The 23,255-nt window shown below is 45.0% G+C and overlaps 2 protein-coding genes across 3 annotated transcripts in view; both read left to right on the top strand.

The window, feature by feature from the left end:
• The window catches only part of BKGD (beta-keto-L-gulonate decarboxylase), a 34,503-nt gene extending 29,841 nt beyond the window's left edge, over positions 1-4,662 (top strand). For both annotated transcript variants that reach the window (XM_083174096.1, XM_083174097.1), the window contains exon 9: positions 3,409-4,662. In XM_083174096.1, the coding sequence (XP_083030222.1) occupies positions 3,409-3,582 (174 nt within the window). In that variant the 3' untranslated portion in view covers positions 3,583-4,662. The remainder of the gene's footprint in view (positions 1-3,408) is intronic.
• Positions 4,663-12,228: 7,566 nt separating this feature from the next.
• The window catches only part of LOC146060654 (uncharacterized), a 483,494-nt gene continuing 472,467 nt past the window's right edge, over positions 12,229-23,255 (top strand). The window contains exon 1 of the mRNA XM_083174095.1: positions 12,229-12,316. The gene's annotated coding sequence lies outside the window, so the exon portion shown is untranslated. The remainder of the gene's footprint in view (positions 12,317-23,255) is intronic.

Raw genomic sequence — 23,255 nt, 5'->3', positions numbered from 1 at the left:
GAGCTTCTCCAGTCAGTGCTCAACACAGTAAGCGTGACCTATAGCACTTGTGGGATTGAGGCTATCACTAGTGTGAAAGGACAGCGGAAAAGACAGTCCCTGCTGCTCTCACAGAATACACCTTCTCGACTTGCTTGTCATAAAGGAATGGTCAAGAGCATGGCAATTACAGTTTAATGCCAAAGAATGCTAATTCATGCACTTAGGTCTCAAAATTCCAAAGACTAAATATAGTATAAATGGCACTATAATGTAAGCTACTGAGGAGGAGAGGGATCTAGGTGTCACTATTTCAGGACTTGCAGGTAGGCAATGTAACAAAGCAATAAAGGCAAGTCAGATGCTTGGTTGCATAGGGAGAGGTATCAGCAGTAGAAAGAAAGAAGTAATAATGCCACTGTATAGGTCATTGCTACGACTTCATCTAGAGCAGGGGTGGGAAACCTCCGGCCCCCGCACCCAGTATGTCCGGCCCGCCCGCCTGCCTATATTACTGAAGTATCAGCCGCCCGCCCGCCCACCTATATTTCATTCATTCCAGCCGCCGGGGATGGCTGCTGCTGCTGCTTCCGCCGGGGAGATGTGCATAAGACGCGCCCGCCAATCACTGCCGGCGCATCACCTCCACAGCCACTGTGATTGGCGGGCGCGTCTTCTGCACATCTCTCCGGCGGCAGCAGCCATCCCCGGCGCCTGGTATGTAATATAGGTGGGCGGGCGGCTGATACATCAGTATATAGGCAGGCGGGCGGCTGATACATCAGTAATATAGGCGGGCAGGCAGCTGATTAATCGGTAATATAGCTGGGCGGGTGGCGGGGGAGATATGCAGAAGATGCGCCCGCCAATGCTGCTTCTCTCACCCTCCCTTCCCCAGTGACTGACACGTCCAGGGGTTGTCATTTACCCCTGGATTCACCCCCAAACAGGTTAATGTGATTATGTCTGATTCTCATAATCAGACATAATCACATTAACCTGTTTGGGGGTGACACCCCCCTTCCTCCACACTGTCACTTTTTATGGTGTCTCTGCCCACATGTATATGTCGCTGCCCGTGTGTATAATGCCCACATGTATATGCCGCTGCCCGTGTGTATAATGCCCACATGTATATGCCGCTGTCAGTGTGTATAATGCCCACGTGTATATGCCGCTGCACTGTGTATAATGCCCACATGTATATGCCGCTGCCCTGTGTATAATGCCCACATGTATATGCCGCTGCCCGTGTGTATAATGCCCACATGTATATGCCCCTGCCCTGTGTATAATGCCCACATGTATATGCTGCTGTCAGTGTGTATAATGCCCACATGTATATGTTGCTGCCCGTGTGTATAATGCCCACATGTATATGTCGCTGTCAGTGTGTATAATGCCCACATGTATATGCCGCTGTCAGTGTGTATAATGCCCACATGTATATGCCGCTGCACTGTGTATAATGCCCACATGTATATGCCGCTGCACTGTGTATAATGCCCACATATATATGCCGCTGCCCTGTGTATAATGCCCACATGTATATGCCGCTACCCGTGTGTATAATGCCCACATGTATATGCCGCTGCCCTGTGTATAATGCCCACACGTATATGCCGCTGCCCTGTGTATAATGCCCACATGTATATGCCGCTGCCCTGTGTATAATGCCCACATGTATATGCCGCTGCCCGTGTGTATAATGCCCACATGTATATGCCCCTGCCCTGTGTATAATGCCCACATGTATATGCTGCTGTCAGTGTGTATAATGCCCACATGTATATGTTGCTGCCCGTGTGTATAATGCCCACATGTATATGTCGCTGTCAGTGTGTATAATGCCCACATGTATATGCCGCTGTCAGTGTGTATAATGCCCACATGTATATGCCGCTGCACTGTGTATAATGCCCACATGTATATGCCGCTGCACTGTGTATAATGCCCACATATATATGCCGCTGCCCTGTGTATAATGCCCACATGTATATGCCGCTACCCGTGTGTATAATGCCCACATGTATATGCCGCTGCCCTGTGTATAATGCCCACACGTATATGCCGCTGCCCTGTGTATAATGCCCACATGTATATGCCGCTGCCCTTGTGTATAATGCCCACATGTATATGCCGGTGCCCTGTGTATAATGCCCACATGTATATGCCGCTGCCAGTGTGTATAATGCCCACATGTATATGCCGCTGCCCTTGTGTATTATGCCCACATGTATATGCCGGTGCCCTTGTGTATTATGCCCACATGTATATGCCGCTGCCAGTGTGTATAATGCCCACATGTATATGCCGCTGCCCTTGTGTATTATGCCCACATGTATATGCCGGTGCCCTGTGTATAATGCCCACGCATATATGCCGATAATTGATAATTTTTATATGGCCCCCGAAGGGTTTTCAAATTTTCCAAATGGCCCTCGGTAGAAAAAAGGTTCCCCACCCCTGATCTAGAGTATTGTGTTCAGTTCTGGAGGCCATATCTCCAGAAGGATATAAATACATTAGTGACTGTACAAAGAAGGGCAACAAAGATGGTGCATGGCCTACATCACAAAACGTACCAGGAAAGACTAAAAGATCTTACTATGTATAGTTTAGAGCAGAGAGGGGAAAGGGCGGGGGGACATGATAGAAACTTTCAAATATATCAAGGGCTTTAACAAGGTACAGGTGGGAGACATTCTTCACAGTAGGAATAGCCTCACATCAGAGATGGTAGAGGCAAATACAGTAGAGCAATTTAAACATGCTTGGGATAGGCATATTGATATCCTTACAAAGAAATAAGGATACAATATGGTTTTAGGTAATATGTTTAAAAAAGGGGCAGACTAGATGGGCCGAGTGGTTCTTATCTGCCATCAAATTCTATGTTTCTATTCCACATCATGTTTATAAGTGACACGGCTAGATGTGGTGGCACCTTGGTAGACCCCCTAAATCCTGTCACCATTGGCAGCTGCCTTAAATGTATCCCTGTACCAGGGTCTTCTTAATTAATACTATTTATTTATTTATACCCTCTCCCCTTGTTCTTTTGTGATTTTTACATTATTGAATATGCTTGTCTTATTGACCTGCTAGAGATATAGTAGAAGGAGAGGGTTGAAATTTCGGATGCACTCCTCATAAAGAATTAATTCTCTTATAATAATTTATGTGTAATTGGGTTAATATTTAACCTTTATTCAGCTAGAAAGCAGTGCTACTCTTCCATTTATCTAAATCGATAGTAGAACTGGCTTTAGCCAATCATGTTTCCGTTAAAATTAATATTTCCATATTATGGCTGAAGATGGTGATTGTGAGGTACACTGTACCACAGCATACTTTTGGTTCTAACATTAATGACAATTTATTCAAATAAATCATGATTTTTCTAAGCACTAATTATTGTAATTCTAGGGCTTTGACCTGCGGTTGGAACACACTCATTGTTTCAGTCATCATGGAGAAGGAGGACACTACCATAATGATACAACCCCAGATTCTGTGCAGTATCTTGGCTATTTCCATCCGGCAGAGTATCTCTACCGCATTGATAGACCACCTGTCACACACATGGTTGGGCGAGATTAGGTTCATCTGTAAACAGCCTTTAAAGAAAAATGTATCATTATATACAGGTCGAGTATCCCGTATCCGAATATCCGTTATCCGAATTATTCCGAAATACGGACATTCCAGAAAGTGAAAAAAAATAAAAAATTTTGCTAAAAACTCACTGGGGACATTTGTAACAGCATCACTGGGGACATAATATGTAACTGGCACTATATATGTGCAAGACAATGATTGCTTGGCATTCAAATTCAGTGCTGAGATAGTACACACATTTTGTTTCACGTTTTGAAACCTTGTTTTTTGAACAATTAAAATATATTTGTGTGTATTTTATGTGGTAATAAAATATATTTGTGTGTATATTATGTGTTTATACAGCATAAATGCAAGATACTTCAAAATACATCATTGAAATATAAAAATATTCCGAAATACGGAATAATCCGTTATCCAAAATTCTCCTGGTCCCGAGCATTTTGGATAAGGGATACTCAACCTGTATAATCATTTTTGTAAAATGATTATTAACCACAAAATGTGTATTAACCACAGCTAACCTTTGGTCAGAAATTAATATGCATTGATTATTGTTTGACTGTTATACCCCTTTCAGACCACCAAAGCAACCCGGGTTATTGCCATGTTAACCCAGGTCAATCTGCGGTCTGAAAGCACCACAGCACCATTTCCAAGGTCAATCAACTCAGCATTTCAAACCTGGTCACGACCTGGATTGAACATGGCTCTGACCTGAGTGAAGGTGCAGTGTGAACACCTGACCCGAATCCCGATCACGCTATGGGGAAGGCAGTGCTTGGAGACATCGTCAGCTCCAAGCATTGCCTTCTCCCCTGATGATGCGCCACCGCTCCACTCCACCCCCATGAGATGTCAGCAACCTGGCAATAAGCAGGTTCGCTGCAAGTACTTTCAGGCCACAAATGCAGGCTCGTTCCCAGGATGGACCCATGTCCCTGTCTGAAAGGGGTATTACATATTATGATTTGCTTCTTTTGATCTCTTACAAAGCTCTTGTTTTAATTACAATGTAATAACATTTCAATTTAATTTGAGTAAAATAAACAATTGCGTCTATTATTTGCCTATTGTATATTGTATAATGTACAAAGTTCTGTGGGCCTAATTCAACATGGATTGCTAATCTGAGAAATAGCAGTTGACTGCGAGTAAAAAGATACCGCCCAGACAGGAAGAACCCCCCCCCCAGGGCAAATAGCCATACATACGCAAATCCCAAAACATTGAAGAATCCTCTCCATCTGTGTGAATGTGAGTAGATTTGAGGCTGCCACTAATATGCAACTGAGACAGGTTGGAAGTGGTCAGCATTGGCATCAGAGACACTACCCAAAATCGCCTAGTCCCAGAGAAAACAACTTGTTTCCATTAAGAGCTGACAGCTTTCTGTCAATCAAACAGCAACTACTATATGATTGGAAATGTTGGGGCAGATGTTCAACACGTTTAAAAAGTCCTACCCGTTTTAAAGCCAATTCAGAGCCGTTTTTTGTGCTGTCTGAATGGCACTGAAATGGTATTTAGTAAAAAATAAAGGTTAGAGCACTGTGATAGGCTGTCCCTTGTCTTGTGTCCCTTCCCTGAACCAGGAAATAAGCTGTGGGTAGAAACGTGTTCAGAGGTTAAACGGCTTGACTGGTGATGTGAATTGTACTTAAACAGTATTTTTAAATGGTAATCTGCTGCAATATGAACACTAGACACGATTAAAATACCATTTAAAATTACAGTTTTTCAAAACGTTTCAAAATGTTTTATGTGATGTGAAAGCTACATAAGAGTGGGTGTTTTTTGTTTTGTTACCCTGAAACCCTGTACACACAGGGCGATTTAAGCTATTATCGCTGCCTAAATGGTTACTGAGCGACCATAATGCCAGTGTTTTTTGTGTTGTGTTAGATAAATCGCTAGGAGCACGCTCCCGCTGCCAGCCCTTAATGGTCGCTGGTTGCAGGAGCATGCTCCTGCGATTATGGCTAAAAATTGTTGCTCTCTGGTGCATAATGCACTGCGCACCAGGGACCAGTGATTTCTAGCCAAAATGAGGTAGAGACAGAATAGCTGGTAGCTGATGAAACTGGTACACTGAGCAATATATTGGTGAGAGATAGTAGCCAAAATTGATCAGCCACCGTATTGCAGCGTGTTTACACACCTTTAGTACTTCCTCAGAGTTGTTAAGAAATTACTACTAGCAGTTCATCAGCTGGCCGCAAATCTATTTTGCAATTATGGATACAAAATACATCCCCAACTCTTGAAATGTTTGGAAAAACTTTTTTTTTTTCCACATGGATTGTTTGGAGGCATCTCTCCAAAAAGAGTTGCATACATTTTTTTTTTGATACCTGGGAGAGTTTCACAGAGGTTCTGCCCTTCCCTATTAAAGAAACCATTTATACAGTAGATGTTTTCGTATTGCTGTGGTATGATGACCATTGGTTAGAATGTAGCATATGACTGGTTGGTAGTGTCTCGCACTCAAACAGTTGATAATAATTATCAATTTTTTACCCACTTCCATTAAACATAACTTTTAAAAATTTTCATCAATTAATCTGTAATAACATTATTCCAACCTTATTGTATAGCTGTTCAGCATGCATAAGTAATTGTTAACAATAACCGACGATAGGACATTGGTTAGGGCTGGGCTCAGGTCCAGCATTGGACCTTGCCCTCAGATCTCATCGAACAGCTCTCTCTATACAGTACATATAGATTATGCTTTCTGTATACTGATAAAGAATAACTAAAATGCAAAACACACCCATAGGTGAAAGAGTGGGCACCAGTGAAATGAGGTGTTTTCGCCAGCTGCTCACACAGAGGGGGAGGTCAGCCCCCAACAACAGAATATACAAAGAAAAAAGGATGAAATGTGGAGCGCTAATATAAAGACTAGATCAATTGGATCATAAGAATACTGATTTATTATAATGTAAAATATTTAATAAAAATACACATATATAATTAATGCCTAGGCAATGTTAGAATAAAATACATACACATTAAAACTTGAAGTTAATTGAAAGAATTGGGATGAAAGAAAGAAATAAAATATACTTACTGCAGTCCCGCTTGTTCCTATTATGCTTCCTTAATGAGATTGTGGCAGTCCCCTATAGTGTTATTGTCCATAATTAGAGGTGCTGGATAGGTAGGGTGTCCATATACCTGACTGGGTTGGTGGCTTTTATTGTCACATCCACGATTGTAGAGAGGCTGTTTCTCTTTGCTGGAGTCCCAGAAATAAGCAGGTGGTGGTTTCCAAAGTGTTAGTATTCCAGATATACCAATGGACTGGGGGTGAAAAATCGGAGTGGAAGCTGGTCCAAGATGGGTACAAGTACAGTAGGATTCCCAAATTCTGTCAGCTGGAGTGTACCTAAAGCGTTTTGTTGTCCCCTGACAACTTTTTCAAAGGACACCTATTTTCTTTCTTTCTTTCATCCCAATTCTTTCAATTACTTCAAAGAAGTTTTAATGTGTATGTATGTTATTCTAACATTGCCTAGGCATTAATTATATATGTGTATTTTTATTGAACATTTTACATTATAATAAATCAGTATTCTTATTTATATGTGATACCCAATTGATCTAGCCTTTTTATTAATGCTCCACATTTCATCCTTTTTTCTTTGATAAAGAATAACCCTTGCATTATACCTTTCCATATCTCCCAACAAATGTATGTACAAAGTACCAGGACCCTGTGCTCCCGATAAAAGGGGCAGAGCCAATGCGAAATGCCCAAATCATTTCACACTTCCCGACATGACCCATTCCAGGAGGGACAACATGCTCTGCTCTTAGGGCAGTATTCAATGAGAAAAATTCTCCGTGTTTTATGGAGAGTTTGTGCTTTTCTCGCCTTGGATGGAGACTTTTGCTCTCCAAAAGCGAGCAACCCTATTCAATGTGAAATATTCGCCGTCTTTTTAAGTAATTTTCGCCGTCTCTCTCCGTGTAGAAATTCTCCATCTTTTGATGGAGAGCTGGAATGTGAACTTTTAATCTAAAAGGTTTTTTTTTTAATTTTGGTGTCAAAAAATCAGTTTTTTTTTCTGTGAAGGGGCATGTTATTTTTATTCATGTGCTTATAGCACATGAATATATATTTAATAAAAAAAAAATATATTTTTTTTAATTTTTTTTTTTTTTTTTTTTTTACACAGTGCAGCCAGCAGGGGGCCGGAGCGCTCGAGCCGCTCATTAGATATTCATATATTCACTGCACCCGATGCACGTTCGGGTACAGTGAATACTGGGTCCCCCGCTGGCTATAGGGGGGGGCAGCCTGTGCTGCCTGGGTCCCGGGGGGGGCCCCCTACCCTCCACATATGTTCTGGGGCATCCAGGGAGACTTTAATCTCCCTGGATGCCACCGTCCCACAGCTCCCTGTCAGCTCCCTGCCGCGGACGCTCGTCCGCTGCAGGGGTTAAGACTCGCCGCGAGTGGCGGCGAGTCTTACATACGTTGAATAGTGGGAGCAGGAGGCTCCGGAACACGGCGAGTGCATGGCGAGAGAAAAAATCTCTCGCCATGCACGGAGAAAATTTGTCATTGAATACTGCCCTTAGACTTTTCTCCCAAAAAATGATTGCTATCACCTGTGTTTAAACACCTTTCTTATCAATTAACTAGTTTGACACAGCCAACTTAAATAAAAAATTAAGAGGGAAGTGCAGGAACAAAACAATCTGTTCCTCCAGGAATGGGTCATGTTGGGAGGTATGTACTGTAATTTCAGTGGTTTACTTATGATGGTACAATCCAGTATGCTGTATCAATATTACCTTCTGGCCCAGCCACTTAGGAACCTGCCGCCCAATGGTCGAGTGTCACTGTACAGTGGGAATCGAAAGTTTGGACACCCCAGGTAAAAACTCATTTTAATGTGCAAAAAGAAGCCAAGGAAAGATGGAAAAACCTCCCAAAGGCATCAAATTACAGATTAGACATTCTATTAACATGTCAAAAAAAGTTTGATTTTATTTCCATCATTTACACTTTAAAAATAACAGAAAACAAAAAATGGCGTCTGCAAAAGTTTGGGCACCCACATGATAATGGCGTATAACATCTGAGAGCCAGCTTACCTGGAGATACCCCTGGCTTCTCCAATGGCACTCAGGTGTCAGCAATCCCTCCTAATGCTTACCCATTTATGCCTCTCTCAACTACACAACACATTTGTTGCAAGCTTCTCAATCAGATTGTGATGTCACTCAGGTGCCAATAAGGGGGGGGGGGGGGTAATTCTGCTTAGGAAAGAGAAATAACTACATAATAATCAGATAATACAGTGCTTGGTTGCATATATCTGCAGATATAGGGCTAAGCCCCTAGGCCGTACGTCAAGGCGTCTCTGTGACTATGTACAGTTCTAATCACCCTACAGTACATAGTTTTGCGTCATACGCAAAGATACACAAATTGCTTAGTATTCCGTCCTCTATATAGTTAATAAATATGTTAAATAGAAAGGGCCCTAGGACCGAACCGTGTGGTACGCAACTTAATACTTCATTGTATCCAATTACAACAACAACCCTCTGTTCTCTATCCTGCAACCAGGGGGGGGACCTAGTGATGATGAGAAAACATTGTATCCTAACTATTGCAGGGTTCAACATTAAAATTTGGACCGATGGTTCTGTTGAAACATCAAAGGATGACCATGCCTACTCACAGCCTTTTTTTCTAGAAAGAACTTGTGCAGCTTGGAGAGCAGCACTTTGGGGGCTCTTTTGGTTCACTCTTTCTGACAAAACCATGTGCACTGCAGGGGGCAGATGTAAAATGTGCAGAGAGAATTAGATTTGGGTGAGTTTTTTTGTTTCTGTGCAGGGAAAATACTGGCTGCTTTATTTTTACACTGCAATATAGATCTCACTTTGAAGTAAAACCCCACCCAAATCTAATTCTATATGCACATGTTATATCTGCCCCCCTGCAGTGCACATGGTTTTGTCAATCTAAGAAGAATTTTGTCAGAAAGAGTGAACCAAAATAACCCCCTTTATGCTTTGGAATCAGCACTGCATGCAATAAGATATTCTGGGCCAGATGTATTGTGGTGGGAATCCAAGGGTCGTGCAGGAAGCCGGCCAAACACTGAGTTTTCTTTTTGAAAAGGGGCAATAATTAACAAGGCAAAACCATATAATCAAGAAATACAAGATGTGTAGTGCGCGATCAACTGCAGCTGGTATGAGAACTGTCAATCCTCCCAAAGTAAAAATACAAATATAAAAATACTGGTGCTGACTGAAAAACAAACTAAGATAGTTTATCTTTTTACCAAATGATCTATTATTGTATAATATCATACACAGATAGAAGATATAAAATATCTTACAATTAAAATGAATATATATAACATATAAACAATAAAGATATAGAAAAAGCCACCGATCAACTGCTACCACAATATTATGTCGTCATGTATAATCCTCAAGGACCTGCTCCAATTTGATAATACCGATCAGCGGTGTGAATGCTAGATCATAGTAGCTCTCTCTAAGGGCCTTATTCTAGTTCACTCTTAGAGGCAAATTCCTTCTTCTTCTGCAGGGGGGCAGATGTAACATGTGCAGAGAGATTTAGCTTTGGGTGAGTTATTTTGTTTCGGTGCAGGGAAAATACTGACTGCTTTATTTTTACACTGCAATATAGATCTCACTTTGAAGAAAAACCCACCCAAATCTAATTCTCTCTGCACATGTTACATCTGCCCCACCTGCAGTGCACATGGTTTTGTCCAGCTACGAAGGAATTTGCCTCTTAAGAGTGAACTAGAATAAGGCCCTAAGTTATAAATAGGCATTCAGCCTTTCAATGGTGCTTTAAGGGGGTGTGGGCAGGGCCGGCGCTACCCACTCAGCAGCTCCTGCAAAGCAGGGAGGCACCATGCTGAAAAGGCGCTGTCTCCCTCCCTGCTCTGCTAAAGCTGCCTCAGCCCTCACTGTCACTGCCTCCTGCACGCCGCCCGCGGGTGGGCGGCAGTATAAAGATTTGCTCCCTGCACCGTGAGTGCACACAGCCTGCATGCCGCCCACAGCGCCTGTCTGACAGCGGGCGGCAGTATGGAAAAGCTAAGCAGCTCCCTGCACTGCGCACACACTGTCCTCCTGCTACCTGCCCCCTCTTCCTCATGGACACTTGCGCTGAGGCATGTAGCGCGGTCTGTGAATGCCTGGATGACATGTCATGTCCGAATCCGCCCCCTACCCATTGCTCCCTGCACCTGTCAGCTGTCAATCAAATGACTAACAGGCAGCAGCGCCACCTCCCCTTCCTTCCCTCTTCTCAGTGTGCTGTGCCAGTGCCACCGCCAGTCCTCAACACTCCGGCCCCTCTATCTCCTCCCCTCTTCTTCCATCTCCTCCTTCTCTCCCCTCCTTTCCCCCTCAGTCACGAGAGGGGTGTAATGGCGTCCTCAGCGTCCTGCCTACGCAGATAGAAGAGGAGGGACTGCACAAGAGTTAAACAGCAAAATAACCGTGAGTCTTTTATTATACATGTTTATGACAGTTTTTTTTTATAATTGTAGTTTTTTTTTATATTAATTTAGACACTTTTTAAATAATGGGCTGGGTTATGCGGCTAAAGGTGGCCATAGACGCTGCAATAGCAGCGTGCGATGCGATGTGCGCTCCCGTGGGCATCGCATCGCACAGTACAAAAAGTATGTGCTGCAAATCCTTTTTGTACTGCTTTTGGATCCCATCGCACACACATTGCATGCATGCCGTGCGATGCGATCTAGCCCATAACATATGCGATTCTCGTAGCGTGTATGGGCACCTTTAGTGCATGCAAAATTTTGTGGACACAGCACTGGATGGTGTATGCATACATGTACATGCACCAGAGATCCTCCATAGGATCGCATGTTGCATACGCTCCAATAATTGGGCTGCAGTTTGTTGCAATGGCAATGTGAAAAGGCGCAAAATTTATGGTTTGCAGGAGGGCGCCAGACACCCATTGCACCGGCACTGGGTGTGGGGACCCCATACAGAAAGGGGGCCCAGGACTTGAGTATAGAAAGTATAATTAGTCACAAATAAAGTTTGCATTTCCCTTGAACCAATGCATTCCAGGTGTTCGAGAAAGGGAAGGGGGGGGGGGGGGGGTGGGTTTCTGCCTATTTTGTCAGTCCTGGGCCACACAATTTCTGATGGCAGCCCTGGCTGGGGGACACTAACCCAGGGAAACATATTGAATACTGAATTTGTGGCATTGAAGATGGCATGCGACATCGGGTGTTGATGACACCAGGCACCTCAAGATGTAATCGGATGTGATGGGGGACATTGCATTGCAATGTCGCATCGCATCCAATCACATAAGTGTATGGGCACCATTACATTTTCCCCACCTGCAGTGCAACTTGGTTTAGTCCATTTAAGAAAAAAGCAGCTTTGTAATCAGCTATGAATAACCCCCATAGTTGCCACATTCACCCTGTGCATAGACAAGCAGTTCACAAAAGTCCAGACTTTCCAGACTCACCTTATTAGCCATGTGTAGTGCAGTGCAATAGCTACCGCCCATCTCCAGCAGTGTCAGAACTTGAGAGTTACCTGCTGCTGCCAGGCAACCAGTAGCCACAACAGGCTGGCTACACGTTGTACTGTAGCTGCACAGAGCTGGAAGTCTAAAGAGGAACACTGTGCCAGGGACACTACAGAACTGGTGAGCAGACTATTACATACTGTATGCCCACACAGGGTGACCTGCATTCTGTCATCTGTGTTAGGAAATAAACTTAACATCCTGCAGTGATACAGATGGTTCATCCCCTCCTATCAGCTCCTTAATTCCTCTGTATCTCTGTAATGATGATTATATTTGCAGTGTCCTTTATGTAATAGCTATGTAATAGTCCACTGTAAATGCCTATTTGCAAAGTCCCAGTTTTAGACCATTTGGAAAATAATACCATGTTTTTTAGTAAACTGCCAGACAGAGTCCCAACCTGGCAGCACCCACTTCAGTGTCCTGGCATTAGTGAGGGACCCCCATACTGTAACTTTTCTATACATACCAGTGATTTGCGTAGCACATTATATACACATTATATACATTCCCTGCATGTAGCATCTGGAGCATACTGGAAACCTGACCATGCTTTTAGCAGCATCTACCCTGGAGGTCTTCGCAGTCAGAAGTCAGTTTGGTGACATTGGGGCAGATGTATTAAGCCTGGCAAAGAGATAAACTGGAGATAAAGTTGAGATAAAGTGTAAGGAGATAATGCACCAGCCAATCAACTCCTAACTGTCATTTTTCAAACACAGCTGATTGGCTGGTGCATTATCTCCTTCCACTTTATCTCCAGTTTATCTCTTCGCTAGGCTTAATACATTTGCCCCATTGTACATACATTGTATAACTTGCTTAGTGTCAGAGAGGGAGTTATTGTACATTTGTCTTATGGGTTCTCGTGTTGTAGCCAGCTTTATACATCCATGTTTTTAAACTATGAATATTGTTTGTATAGATTAATAATGCATATACAGTTACATTTTAAGCAATAGTTCAGTCTTTAAAAGTGCAAATTAAAATGAAAACTAAAACGTTTTAACAAGAGTGGAATTTAGAACACAACTACAATACATACATGACATTTTGTGTTCCAAACACTGAACTATTCACATAGGTAAATACAGTATATAAATGACAGTGAGGTTTTAGTTTTCCTGCTCTGTAACACACCCATACTAGCAATACTGACCATTGTTACCATAACAAAATCTTTTAAACAGCCCGGAGGCGAAGGGGCCAGTACACAGAACAACACAAAATAAAAGCACAGTAAAGTGAATGACATAACAACTAATAAACACAAAGTGAAGCTTGTTATCACTATTTAGACATAAGAAACAAGTAATTAAAAAATGTATAATAGTTATTGGTATGTATAATTGTTGAACTTAAAAACTGCACAGAAACAAAATAGTCAAAAACAGCATAAGGGTAGGACTAGTAAGGACTAGTAAAATTTGCAGACTCTGGTAGTTACACATGGGTGCACCTCTGGTAGTTACACATGAGACAGTATCCTATAAGTCACCCATATGTTTTATTCCTTCAGAATTCTTACGCTAATAAAATAAAGACTCGGACACAAATAACTTGACTCGGAGACAATAAATAATGACTCAGACAACTGTGTAAATTGGAAAATTAAGGTCACAGCCAGAATTTATTTAAACGAATGGCTGGAAATTCAAGGATTAATCAAAAGTGGCCCAAGAAGCATGGCCCTCGGCAATCGCCTATGTATCAATGCAAAAAATGGGCGTGGCCATAGCCACGCCCTGCGTAACCTAACTGAGTAGCTCAAATCTTCCCTTAACTGGCAGAGCACTGGTCCCTCCCTAAGATGGTGACCTGGTCCTCCCCTAAGGTAGTGACCGACTCGCCTCTCTCCCAGGGAAAATGCTAGCCAATTTCTGTCACGCTAATCTCTTTCAACCGAGGAGCCATGCTCTCCGCCCTCCAACGCTCTTGCAAGGTCCTAAACCTTTGCACTTTTCCTTCGCCCTTCAATTTGCAAGGCCCTCAGCCCATGCAACTTCTCCTTTTCTTCCTCCTGCAAGGTCCTAAACCTTTGCACTTACACAACAAAATTTTCTTACTTCGGGTGGGTGGGTGGGAATCCAAAAATGGCAAGAGGGATAATTTACCTCAGCCAAGACTTATATAACCTTCCAGACTCCTCCCCCCTCTCTGCCACTACTGGCTAACCCACCTGACCTGCAACCAACCAGTACCTATGACTAAACCACCAATGACAACTGCTCTACTAATTCTTACTACAAAAACAGGGTGCTTATTTCATCTCAAGCTTAGGTAAGCTTTTGATTCTATTAAGTCACCCATATGTTTTATTCCTTCAGAATTCTTACGCTAATAAAATAAAGACTCGGACACAAATAACTTGACTCGGAGACAATAAATAATGACTCAGACAACTGTGTAAATTGGAAAATTAAGGTCACAGCCAGAATTTATTTAAACGAATGGCTGGAAATTCAAGGATTAATCAAAAGTGGCCCAAGAAGCATGGCCCTCGGCAATCGCCTATGTATCAATGCAAAAAATGGGCGTGGCCATAGCCACGCCCTGCGTAACCTAACTGAGTAGCTCAAATCTTCCCTTAACTGGCAGAGCACTGGTCCCTCCCTAAGATGGTGACCTGGTCCTCCCCTAAGGTAGTGACCGACTCGCCTCTCTCCCAGGGAAAATGCTAGCCAATTTCTGTCACGCTAATCTCTTTCAACCGAGGAGCCATGCTCTCCGCCAAAACGATGGCCGCCCCCGCAGGCCAGAGTCCGCCACCCAGCTAGAAATCCTCACATACCCAGCGCTCCCAACAAGGCTGTGACAAACAACTTCATCCCTTCCTTATTCAGATGCACTCCGTCTGCCCTGTAAAGCTCCTCCTTCTCATATCTGATTCCCGGATGCCTAATCACAAAACCTCCCATGCTCCAGATAAACTTGGACACTGCTGCATTTAGCTTCCTCCTCACCCTATCTAATGCAGCTCCTCCTTGTGTCCCTCTCCATACCCTCCTCGGAATCATCTCCGACCAATACAATCTCACTTCGGGCCATCTCTCTTTTATGCCCTGAAGATCAATCTTAATTGCTATAATTAATTCAACGCCTTTGCACGACCCTAAGTCGTTGCCACCTGCGTGAATAATCAACACATCTGGAGCACCCCACTTCTTCTCCGAAATCAATAATAAGTCCCATAATCTAAACCAGGAAAGACCTCTCACCCCAATCCACTTCACTCTACCAGCCCCTTTGGTCCTATTCTCATGCCTTCCTGCCCAATATATAAATGAGTGTCCTACAATCCACACCCTACCCACCACATCAGCCGAACCTAAAATAAAATTATATAAGATAACCATTAGAAACTTAAATTACTTAACGTATCTAAAGCAACTAGCCAAGGAAAGGTAAACTGAGTTGTTTAGGCTACCCAGATGGATGTGAACAACACAAAACCTCAGATTTTAAGAGGAAAAAAGTGAAACGCCATCCAATCCCCCTTTATAAAAGGCAGGCGGCTTATGGCCCTGGGTTACCTAAAAAACAAACTCGCCAGGAGCGCGCTCTCTATAGCTTATCCCCCCTTATGTACGCCTTGAAAGCTGACGATCTCCACCTACCCAGCCGCTTTATCGCCTCCTCTGAACTGCCCGCAACCGCTGCGCAAGTTGCTGCCCCAATTCTGAAGGAATGAGTACCATATTCCTCTTCTGGTATGCCCAAGGCCACTAAGCACTTACCAAACACACTAGAAAATTGAAATTTAGTTAATGGCATACCATCCTTATGTACTAACCACTGAGCCCCCCCTTTTGGCCTAACCAAATTAAATTTGCTTGCCAACTCAACCGGACAGATCCCTTTATTCTCCTCTTCCTTCAAAGAAATCCAGCGCCCCCTACCCAGCTGATCCGTTTTTGATCTCTGAATCTTTATCAACACTAAATCGTTTTTAATCACCACATTCTCTTTCAAAACCCCAGACACCCCACACGATTTATTTCTTGCCACTAACTCTCCGATCCTAAATGCCCCAAAAAACGCCAGCCCAAATGCTAAACCAAACAAGGCTGATTCATACTCATCCACTGCCACCCCCGAAACTGCCGTGACTAAATCCTGCAGTAACCCTTGATCTATCGGCCTTCTCAAATCTCCCCCTGTCCTCTGCTCCTTGGCCCACCCCTTCAAAGCCTTAGCCAAAATGAATGACTTAGTAGGGTCTTTTTGACCCTTCAATTTAGCGAAATAAGCTATTCCCGCCAAAGCCCCAGACATTGCAGCCCTAGATCTACCTTCTTGGTGACAAGCCCAAACGAACTCTAACATGACTTCCTCCTGGCACTTACCCTCACCCCACCTTGCTGTAAAAACCGACCACTCGTTCCAAGCCGCCGAGTAACTTCTCAGCGTACTTGGGGCCAAAGCCTTCAGGGCTAAACTCTCGATGCCGGCTCGATGATCTGCCATAATTGAGAAGGACATGACACACCATCAATATCAGCTGTTGGCGCCAGCCTCCTGAACCTATCCCATTGGAACCTTGATAACGCATCCGCTATTTCATTCTTTACCCCCGGGACGTGCCTTGCAGAGAAAGTAATATTCTCCTGCAAGCAACGCAGAATAAGATGCCTAAGCAAACGCATTACCCTTGGACAATCCGACCTCTGATTGTTGACTGAGTGAACTACTCCCAAATTGTCACACCAAAAAACAATGTTCTTGTCCGCAATCTGCTTAGCCCATAGCTCCACTGCCACTATTATTGGGAAAAGCTCTAACAGCAACATACTAGCAGTAAATCCTCTCACCCTCCAATCCTCCGGCCACTCCTCCGCGCACCAGTGCCCCTTAAAATAAGCTCCGAAACCTATTGCCCCAGATGCATCCGTGAATAATTGCAGCTCGTCATTTGCCACCGCCTCCTGCCAAATCCTAACTCCATTAAAATCCCTCACGAAACATAACCAAACTTTTATATCTTCTTTTAACTCCGCCGAGATCCTAACTTGATGATGAGGTTTCTTAACCCCGGCCGTAGCCCTTTCCAATCTTCTACAAAAAACTTTGCCCATTGGAATCACCCTACAGGCAAAATTTAACAACCCCAGCAATGACTGCAACTGCTTTAAAGTGACCCTTTTCACCTTTAAGAACTCCTCCAACTGCCCCTTCAACCTCGACACCTTTTCCTCTGGAAGCCTGCAAATACCCACTACTGTATCTATCTCAATGCCCAAGTAAGATAGCTTACTAACCGGCCCCTCTGTCTTATCCTTTGCAATCGGCACCCCCAGCACCCAAAACAATGCACTGGTTGAAAACAGTAACTCACTACACACCTCACTATCCGCCGGACCTATTAACAAAAAGTCATCCAGGTAGTGGGTAACCCCTTGCTGCTTACAGCCCACCTTAATACACCACTGAAGGAAGCTGCTGAAACACTCAAAGAATGAGCATGAAACCGAACAACCCATCGGTAAACATCTGTCTATGTAAAACTCTCCTCCCAACTTAAAACCCATATATTTAAACGAATCCGGGTGCAAAGGCAAAATCCTAAAAGCTGATTCCACATCTACCTTAGCCATCAAGGCTCCCTTCCCAAAACCCTGCACCAAGCTTAACGCATGCTCAAACAATTCATAGCTTACACTACAAAATTCCTGATCTAACGCCTCATTCACCGAGCCCCCTTCTGGATAAGATAAATGCTGAATCAATCTATATTTCCCAGGCTCTCTCTTAGGCACCACCCCCAGCGGAGAAATACATAGATCCTCTATTGGTGGTTCCCTGTAGGGTCCCACCATTCTGCCTAAGCTCACTTCACTCTGCACCTTTTTCCTAACCACCTCTGGAAAATCCCTAGCTGACTTCAGGTTCCTATTTGCCGATGCAATAACCCTATCTACAACTGGTAAACGAAAACCCTCTGAAAACCCTTGCAACAAAAAGGCTGCTTCCTCCCTAAGAGGATAGAGCCTCAACCACCTCTTTAACTCCTCAATCCTAACTGGCGACTCCGCCTTGCCTATTGCCAGGCCCAGTCTCTCCTCTCCCAGCTGCTTGCCCCCTTGGCTTTGTACACTCTCTTGCCTGGTGGGCCCCACTGCACTGCAAACACACGTGCCTGTATCTACACCCTGCTCCTTTTGAGCACTGCCCGTTGTTATACGCATAGCATTTTCCCCTCCCGGGCACACTGTACCCGGGCCTGTTAAGAAAAAACTGCCTTCGCCCCCCCCTACTTCGCCCCCACTTGACCCCCTCATTTGTTGGGTAACTTCCAACCACACCTCCACGTCCTTAAATCCCAAACTAAAGACTCTCTCCCCATCCTGCTTTTTCCTAAAAAGCTCATCGTACTGCCTCCATGCATTAACCCTGCCTGTTGAATACATGTTATGTATTAGATGAAAATACTTAAACATATTCATATGCTCCGATGGCCTGGTCTCAGTGTAGCATGCTGCAAACACATAAGCCCCCGCCAGCCAGTTGGTATAAGACCTCCTAGCCTCCTCTGCTGCCGGGCCTTTTGCCTTGGCCGCATCCAATTCCTTCTTTGCTTCATGTGTTATAGCAAACATGTCCACGAAACGTCCCTTCCTGATTTTGTCCCTAATTTTTGACCTCACACCCCTTAATATGGCCGTATTAGAACAATGCACCGCGTCACCCGATGCATCCGGACCTACCCTGGCTGCGCTACTAGCCGCACTCCTTGAACCCCCTGCTCCCTTTTTCTTTCCCCTAATCTTTTGCGCAAAGTACTTCATCAGCTTGCGCGGCCTACCATCCGAGCTGGATGAATCAGATGAACTGTCTGAATGCGACCCTTCCGCTTGCTGCTGCACTGAGCGCGAGATCTCACCTGCTCCTGATGTTGACGGCCCTGCCTGCTCTTCAGCTCCAACCGACTGTCCCACGTCGCGCAGTGCGCCCACTGCGACTTGACTCGAAGACTCCAGGACTTCAGATACGCTCCCAGGCCCTGCTCCATCCGAAACCGCCTGCAAAGGAATACTAACAGGCACAGAGCTCATAACATTCTCCTCATCAGCAACCACTGCGATAACCTCCTCACTGCCACCCTGCGCCCCGACAGGCCCCCCTCCCTGCCCTACCTGCTGAAGCGCTGCAGTTACCCTGGGGGGTGTGGCCTCTGGCATGGGCGGGGGCGGGGGCGGTGGTGGGGGTGGCAATTGAAAATTACCTTGCTGCATTGATGTGATTACTCCCTGCTGCCCACTAACGCCATAAAAGCCACCTGGAGCCTGCCCAAATCCCTGATTTACTGGCCAAAACTGCTGGCCCATGTTACCAGGGACCGTGTTAATCCAAGCCTGACCCTGCGGTTGATAAAATGGCTGCTGCATGCTCCCCCACTGCGGCACCACTGGCCACTGCCCTTGCACCCCCTGCTGCTGGGCTGCTGTGTTAAAGTATGGGGACCAACTCCTAAACTGAGCTGCCTGTGCCGCTGCTACATTGCTCCCTAGCTCACCCACTGCCTGCAGTCCTGCCGGCTGCACTACCGTCACCGGCCCCTGTACTAATACTGGAGCAGGTGGGGGCTGGGCGAAGCCCGGCAAAGGGGATGACCTAACCCTAACAATGGGTGAAAAAGCCCCTCTCCTTGACTGAGGTGACTGCCAATCGCACACCCTAAGATCCCGCTGCCTGCTGGCAGGGGACAAGTTACTTGACTGCCCCCGCTGGTGGGAGTCCCCAGCTCCTGAAGCTGTGGGACTGCCCCTTGCCTGGAAATATTCTGTGGACAAAATGTCCGCCTGAGACAGGTGGGCGGGGCTAGCCGCCGTCTCTGTACCTCCACTGTCCGACCCAGATCCCCCCCCTTGAATATTGGTAACCAGGGAAGGTGACCCCCTGCCCTGCGCCCCCCTAGCCAACCAAGCCTGCAGGCCGGAAGGCGAGGGGGACGGGCGCGGCGTGCCTACACCCGCGGCCGCCATTACAGGTACCTGTACCCCGGCAGAGCGCGCAGCCACCCGCCCCGCCGAACTACTTCGCCCGCGCGCCCTCCCTCTCACTCCCGCCAAGTTAGCTGGGGGAGCGGGGGCCAGGCGCGAACCCCCCGCCGCCGCCGCCGCTGACAAGCGCGCTCCCCTGGAGACCTGGGAGGACGCGGCGGCCTGCAACGGCCTAGCCGCTTCCACCAGCCGCCGGGGAGGGGGCGCATTGCGGCGAGGGCGAGACATACCACTACCTACAGAAAAACTTTTACCACACAAACCCTAAAAGAACCCGCAGGCGCAGCAAATGACTGCAGCAGCAGCCAGCCACTGAAGCCGTGGAAAGAGGACAGAAAATTAAAAGTTTAAAACGAGAAGAAAGCTTTGCACAAAGATATAGAATAAAGAATATGAAACTTAGAGCGAATAGAGATATAGAAAAATAGCAATTAAAGCGATACTTATCCTATCCAGACTCCAGAGGGACCGCAATCTCCAGGGAATCCAAAAATGGCAAGAGGGATAATTTACCTCAGCCAAGACTTATATAACCTTCCAGACTCCTCCCCCCTCTCTGCCACTACTGGCTAACCCACCTGACCTGCAACCAACCAGTACCTATGACTAAACCACCAATGACAACTGCTCTACTAATTCTTACTACAAAAACAGGGTGCTTATTTCATCTCAAGCTTAGGTAAGCTTTTGATTCTATTTAGCCGTGATAACGTGATTGCAAGGAAAAGTTATCGTTTGCAGAAAAAACAGATATTGTAAGTATGCGCACTTTCATTTGGCGACCTATCCTATTAGAAAATTGTGAAAACGGGTGATCTATGATGTGCAGGTGAAAATGGTAAAATCTGCTTTTACCCCCAAAATGGTAAAGTAACAAAGGATAACAGTATAGAAGTATATTAGAGATCATAATAAAAAGATTTTGAGTATTTTAATACCCCTTTCACATCGCACTTTTAAAACGGTATATTGCCGTTTTTTTCCCATTTTAAAACGTTTAAGGCTGCAATGTGAAAGTGCCAAAGTTGATTTACCGGTTAAAGTTAACCGGTATTTCAACACGGTTAAAAAGCAGAGTCCTACACGGTTCAAAGCCGTTTTTTTGGCAGTTTGAACAGCTCTATTTCAATGGCTTGAAACGTGTCCCTTGGGGGTTAAACGGGTTGAATGTTTGAATGGTATTAAATGATTTTTAAAACGGTTTTCACCTGCAATGTGAAAGGTCTCAAGGCTCAGACCCGTTTTAAAGTCCCATTTAAGAATACAGGGTCATTACCCATTTCTGCAATGTGAAAGCAGGATTAATGTGTTTAATGGCTGCAATATGCATTTTTTTAACACTGAAAAAAAGAAGAAGATAAAATCAAGCATTAAGTGGATATGGGGAAGGTTGACAGTCAAAGGTCGGCATGGTTTTTTTACTTTTTTTGTTCCGAATTTCGACACGTTCGACATGGACACTGAAACGTAGCACCGCGCCCCCTCGCATGGCTTTCTGTGCTCGCCATGCTTCGGGCACGATGCTACGCTACGCTCGGCACACTATTTTATTCTCCCACCATGCCCTGGTGGGGCATGAAATACTGCCTGTCGGCACATGTCGGCTCACAAAAAAGTTAAAAACCCCATGTCGACCTTTTGACTGTCGACCTTCCCCATGTCAACATAATACTTGTGTCGACCTAATGACCATGTTGACCCAACCCATGTCGACCTTCAGTCATGTCGACCTAGTGGTGTCGACCTAACCCTTTACACCTAATACTTGTACACCTAGTGATCGTATCCCGTATAATGAAAGTTCAAATTACATAGCATGAAACATATGTGGTATAAGGGGCGATATAAGCACATAGGATGGGACATACAGTATATGGGATGATAAACACCGCGCAGAAAGGATTGTGTATGGAGCAGGAGAGGTGATGAGACCAGCATGCCTAGCGTCCTATTGCCATATTCCCAGATCTCCACTGCTCCTGGTGCTGTTTTATATCTATAATACAATACACCTAAACATATTACACTTAAGGTGGCCATACAACAGGACGAACTCCCCTGTCAGTTTCCAAGACCCATGATAGATCTAATATGGTGTAATTTCACATAAGATCTCTTGTAAGATCTGCAACAGCCAGCTCTCGTCGTTACCTTAGTAGCATCTTCAGATCATGTGTGCAGTACATAAGATCATACAATCTATCTCACGACCCACAATCGTAATCACACCAAAACACCTACCGATGTGCATTAAACACACACAGTGCATGGCACGGCCCTTGGAAATCGTGCGTTCGGACCTGAATTCCTTCTAATGTATCGTCACCTTTATACAGCACAATTCCTCTCATCGGTACTTGTTTAGTTTCACGGTGGCAGCTGTACGCTACGCTAAGTTTGAATCTTGGCAGCACGCCAATGGCTACCTTACTTTTCTAAGCTACGTTATCAGCGTAGCGCGGCAGCAGCGCTACGCTAAGGTCAGCCCAACAGCTTTTCTAAGCTATGTTATCAGTGTAGCGCGGCAGCAGCGCTACGCTAAGGTCAGCCGAACGGCTTTTTTAAGCTACGTTATCAGCGTAGCGCGGCAGCAGCACTACGCTATACGTGGCTTTCTTATCTAAGCCACGTTATCAGTGTAGCTACATTATCAGCATAGCTCATCGGCTGCCTTGAACTACGTTGTGAATGTAGTGACTCCGCGGCAGCCCAGCGCTCACAGGTCATTGTAGAGGCACCCTTCTGACACCCCCTTTGTTAGCGGTTTGACGGGGTGTCTAAAGTAGACACCCCAGCAAACCGCTAACAAAAAGAACGCCTGAAGGGTGCGTCTAAAATTTAGACGCTATTGCGTCTAAGTACAGCGTCTAAGTACAGCGCTGGCAAACCAGACGCTCCAGCGTCTAAATTTAGATGTTCCAAAAACCGCTAACAAGGGTGCATCTAAATTTAGAGGCTACAGCGTCTAAATTCTAGTGGGTTATAGGGGTGCAGCATTTGTTCATAAAAGACCTTGAAAAAAAGTGTGAAAAACACTACTAAACATGTCGACAATG

Source organism: Crinia signifera, chromosome 2, assembly GCF_055691185.1.
Source record: "Crinia signifera chromosome 2, ASM5569118v1, whole genome shotgun sequence".
Classification (NCBI taxonomy): domain Eukaryota; kingdom Metazoa; phylum Chordata; class Amphibia; order Anura; family Myobatrachidae; genus Crinia; species Crinia signifera.
The sequence above is the reverse complement of the archived record's forward strand: the minus strand, read 5'-3'. Positions and strand labels throughout refer to the sequence as shown.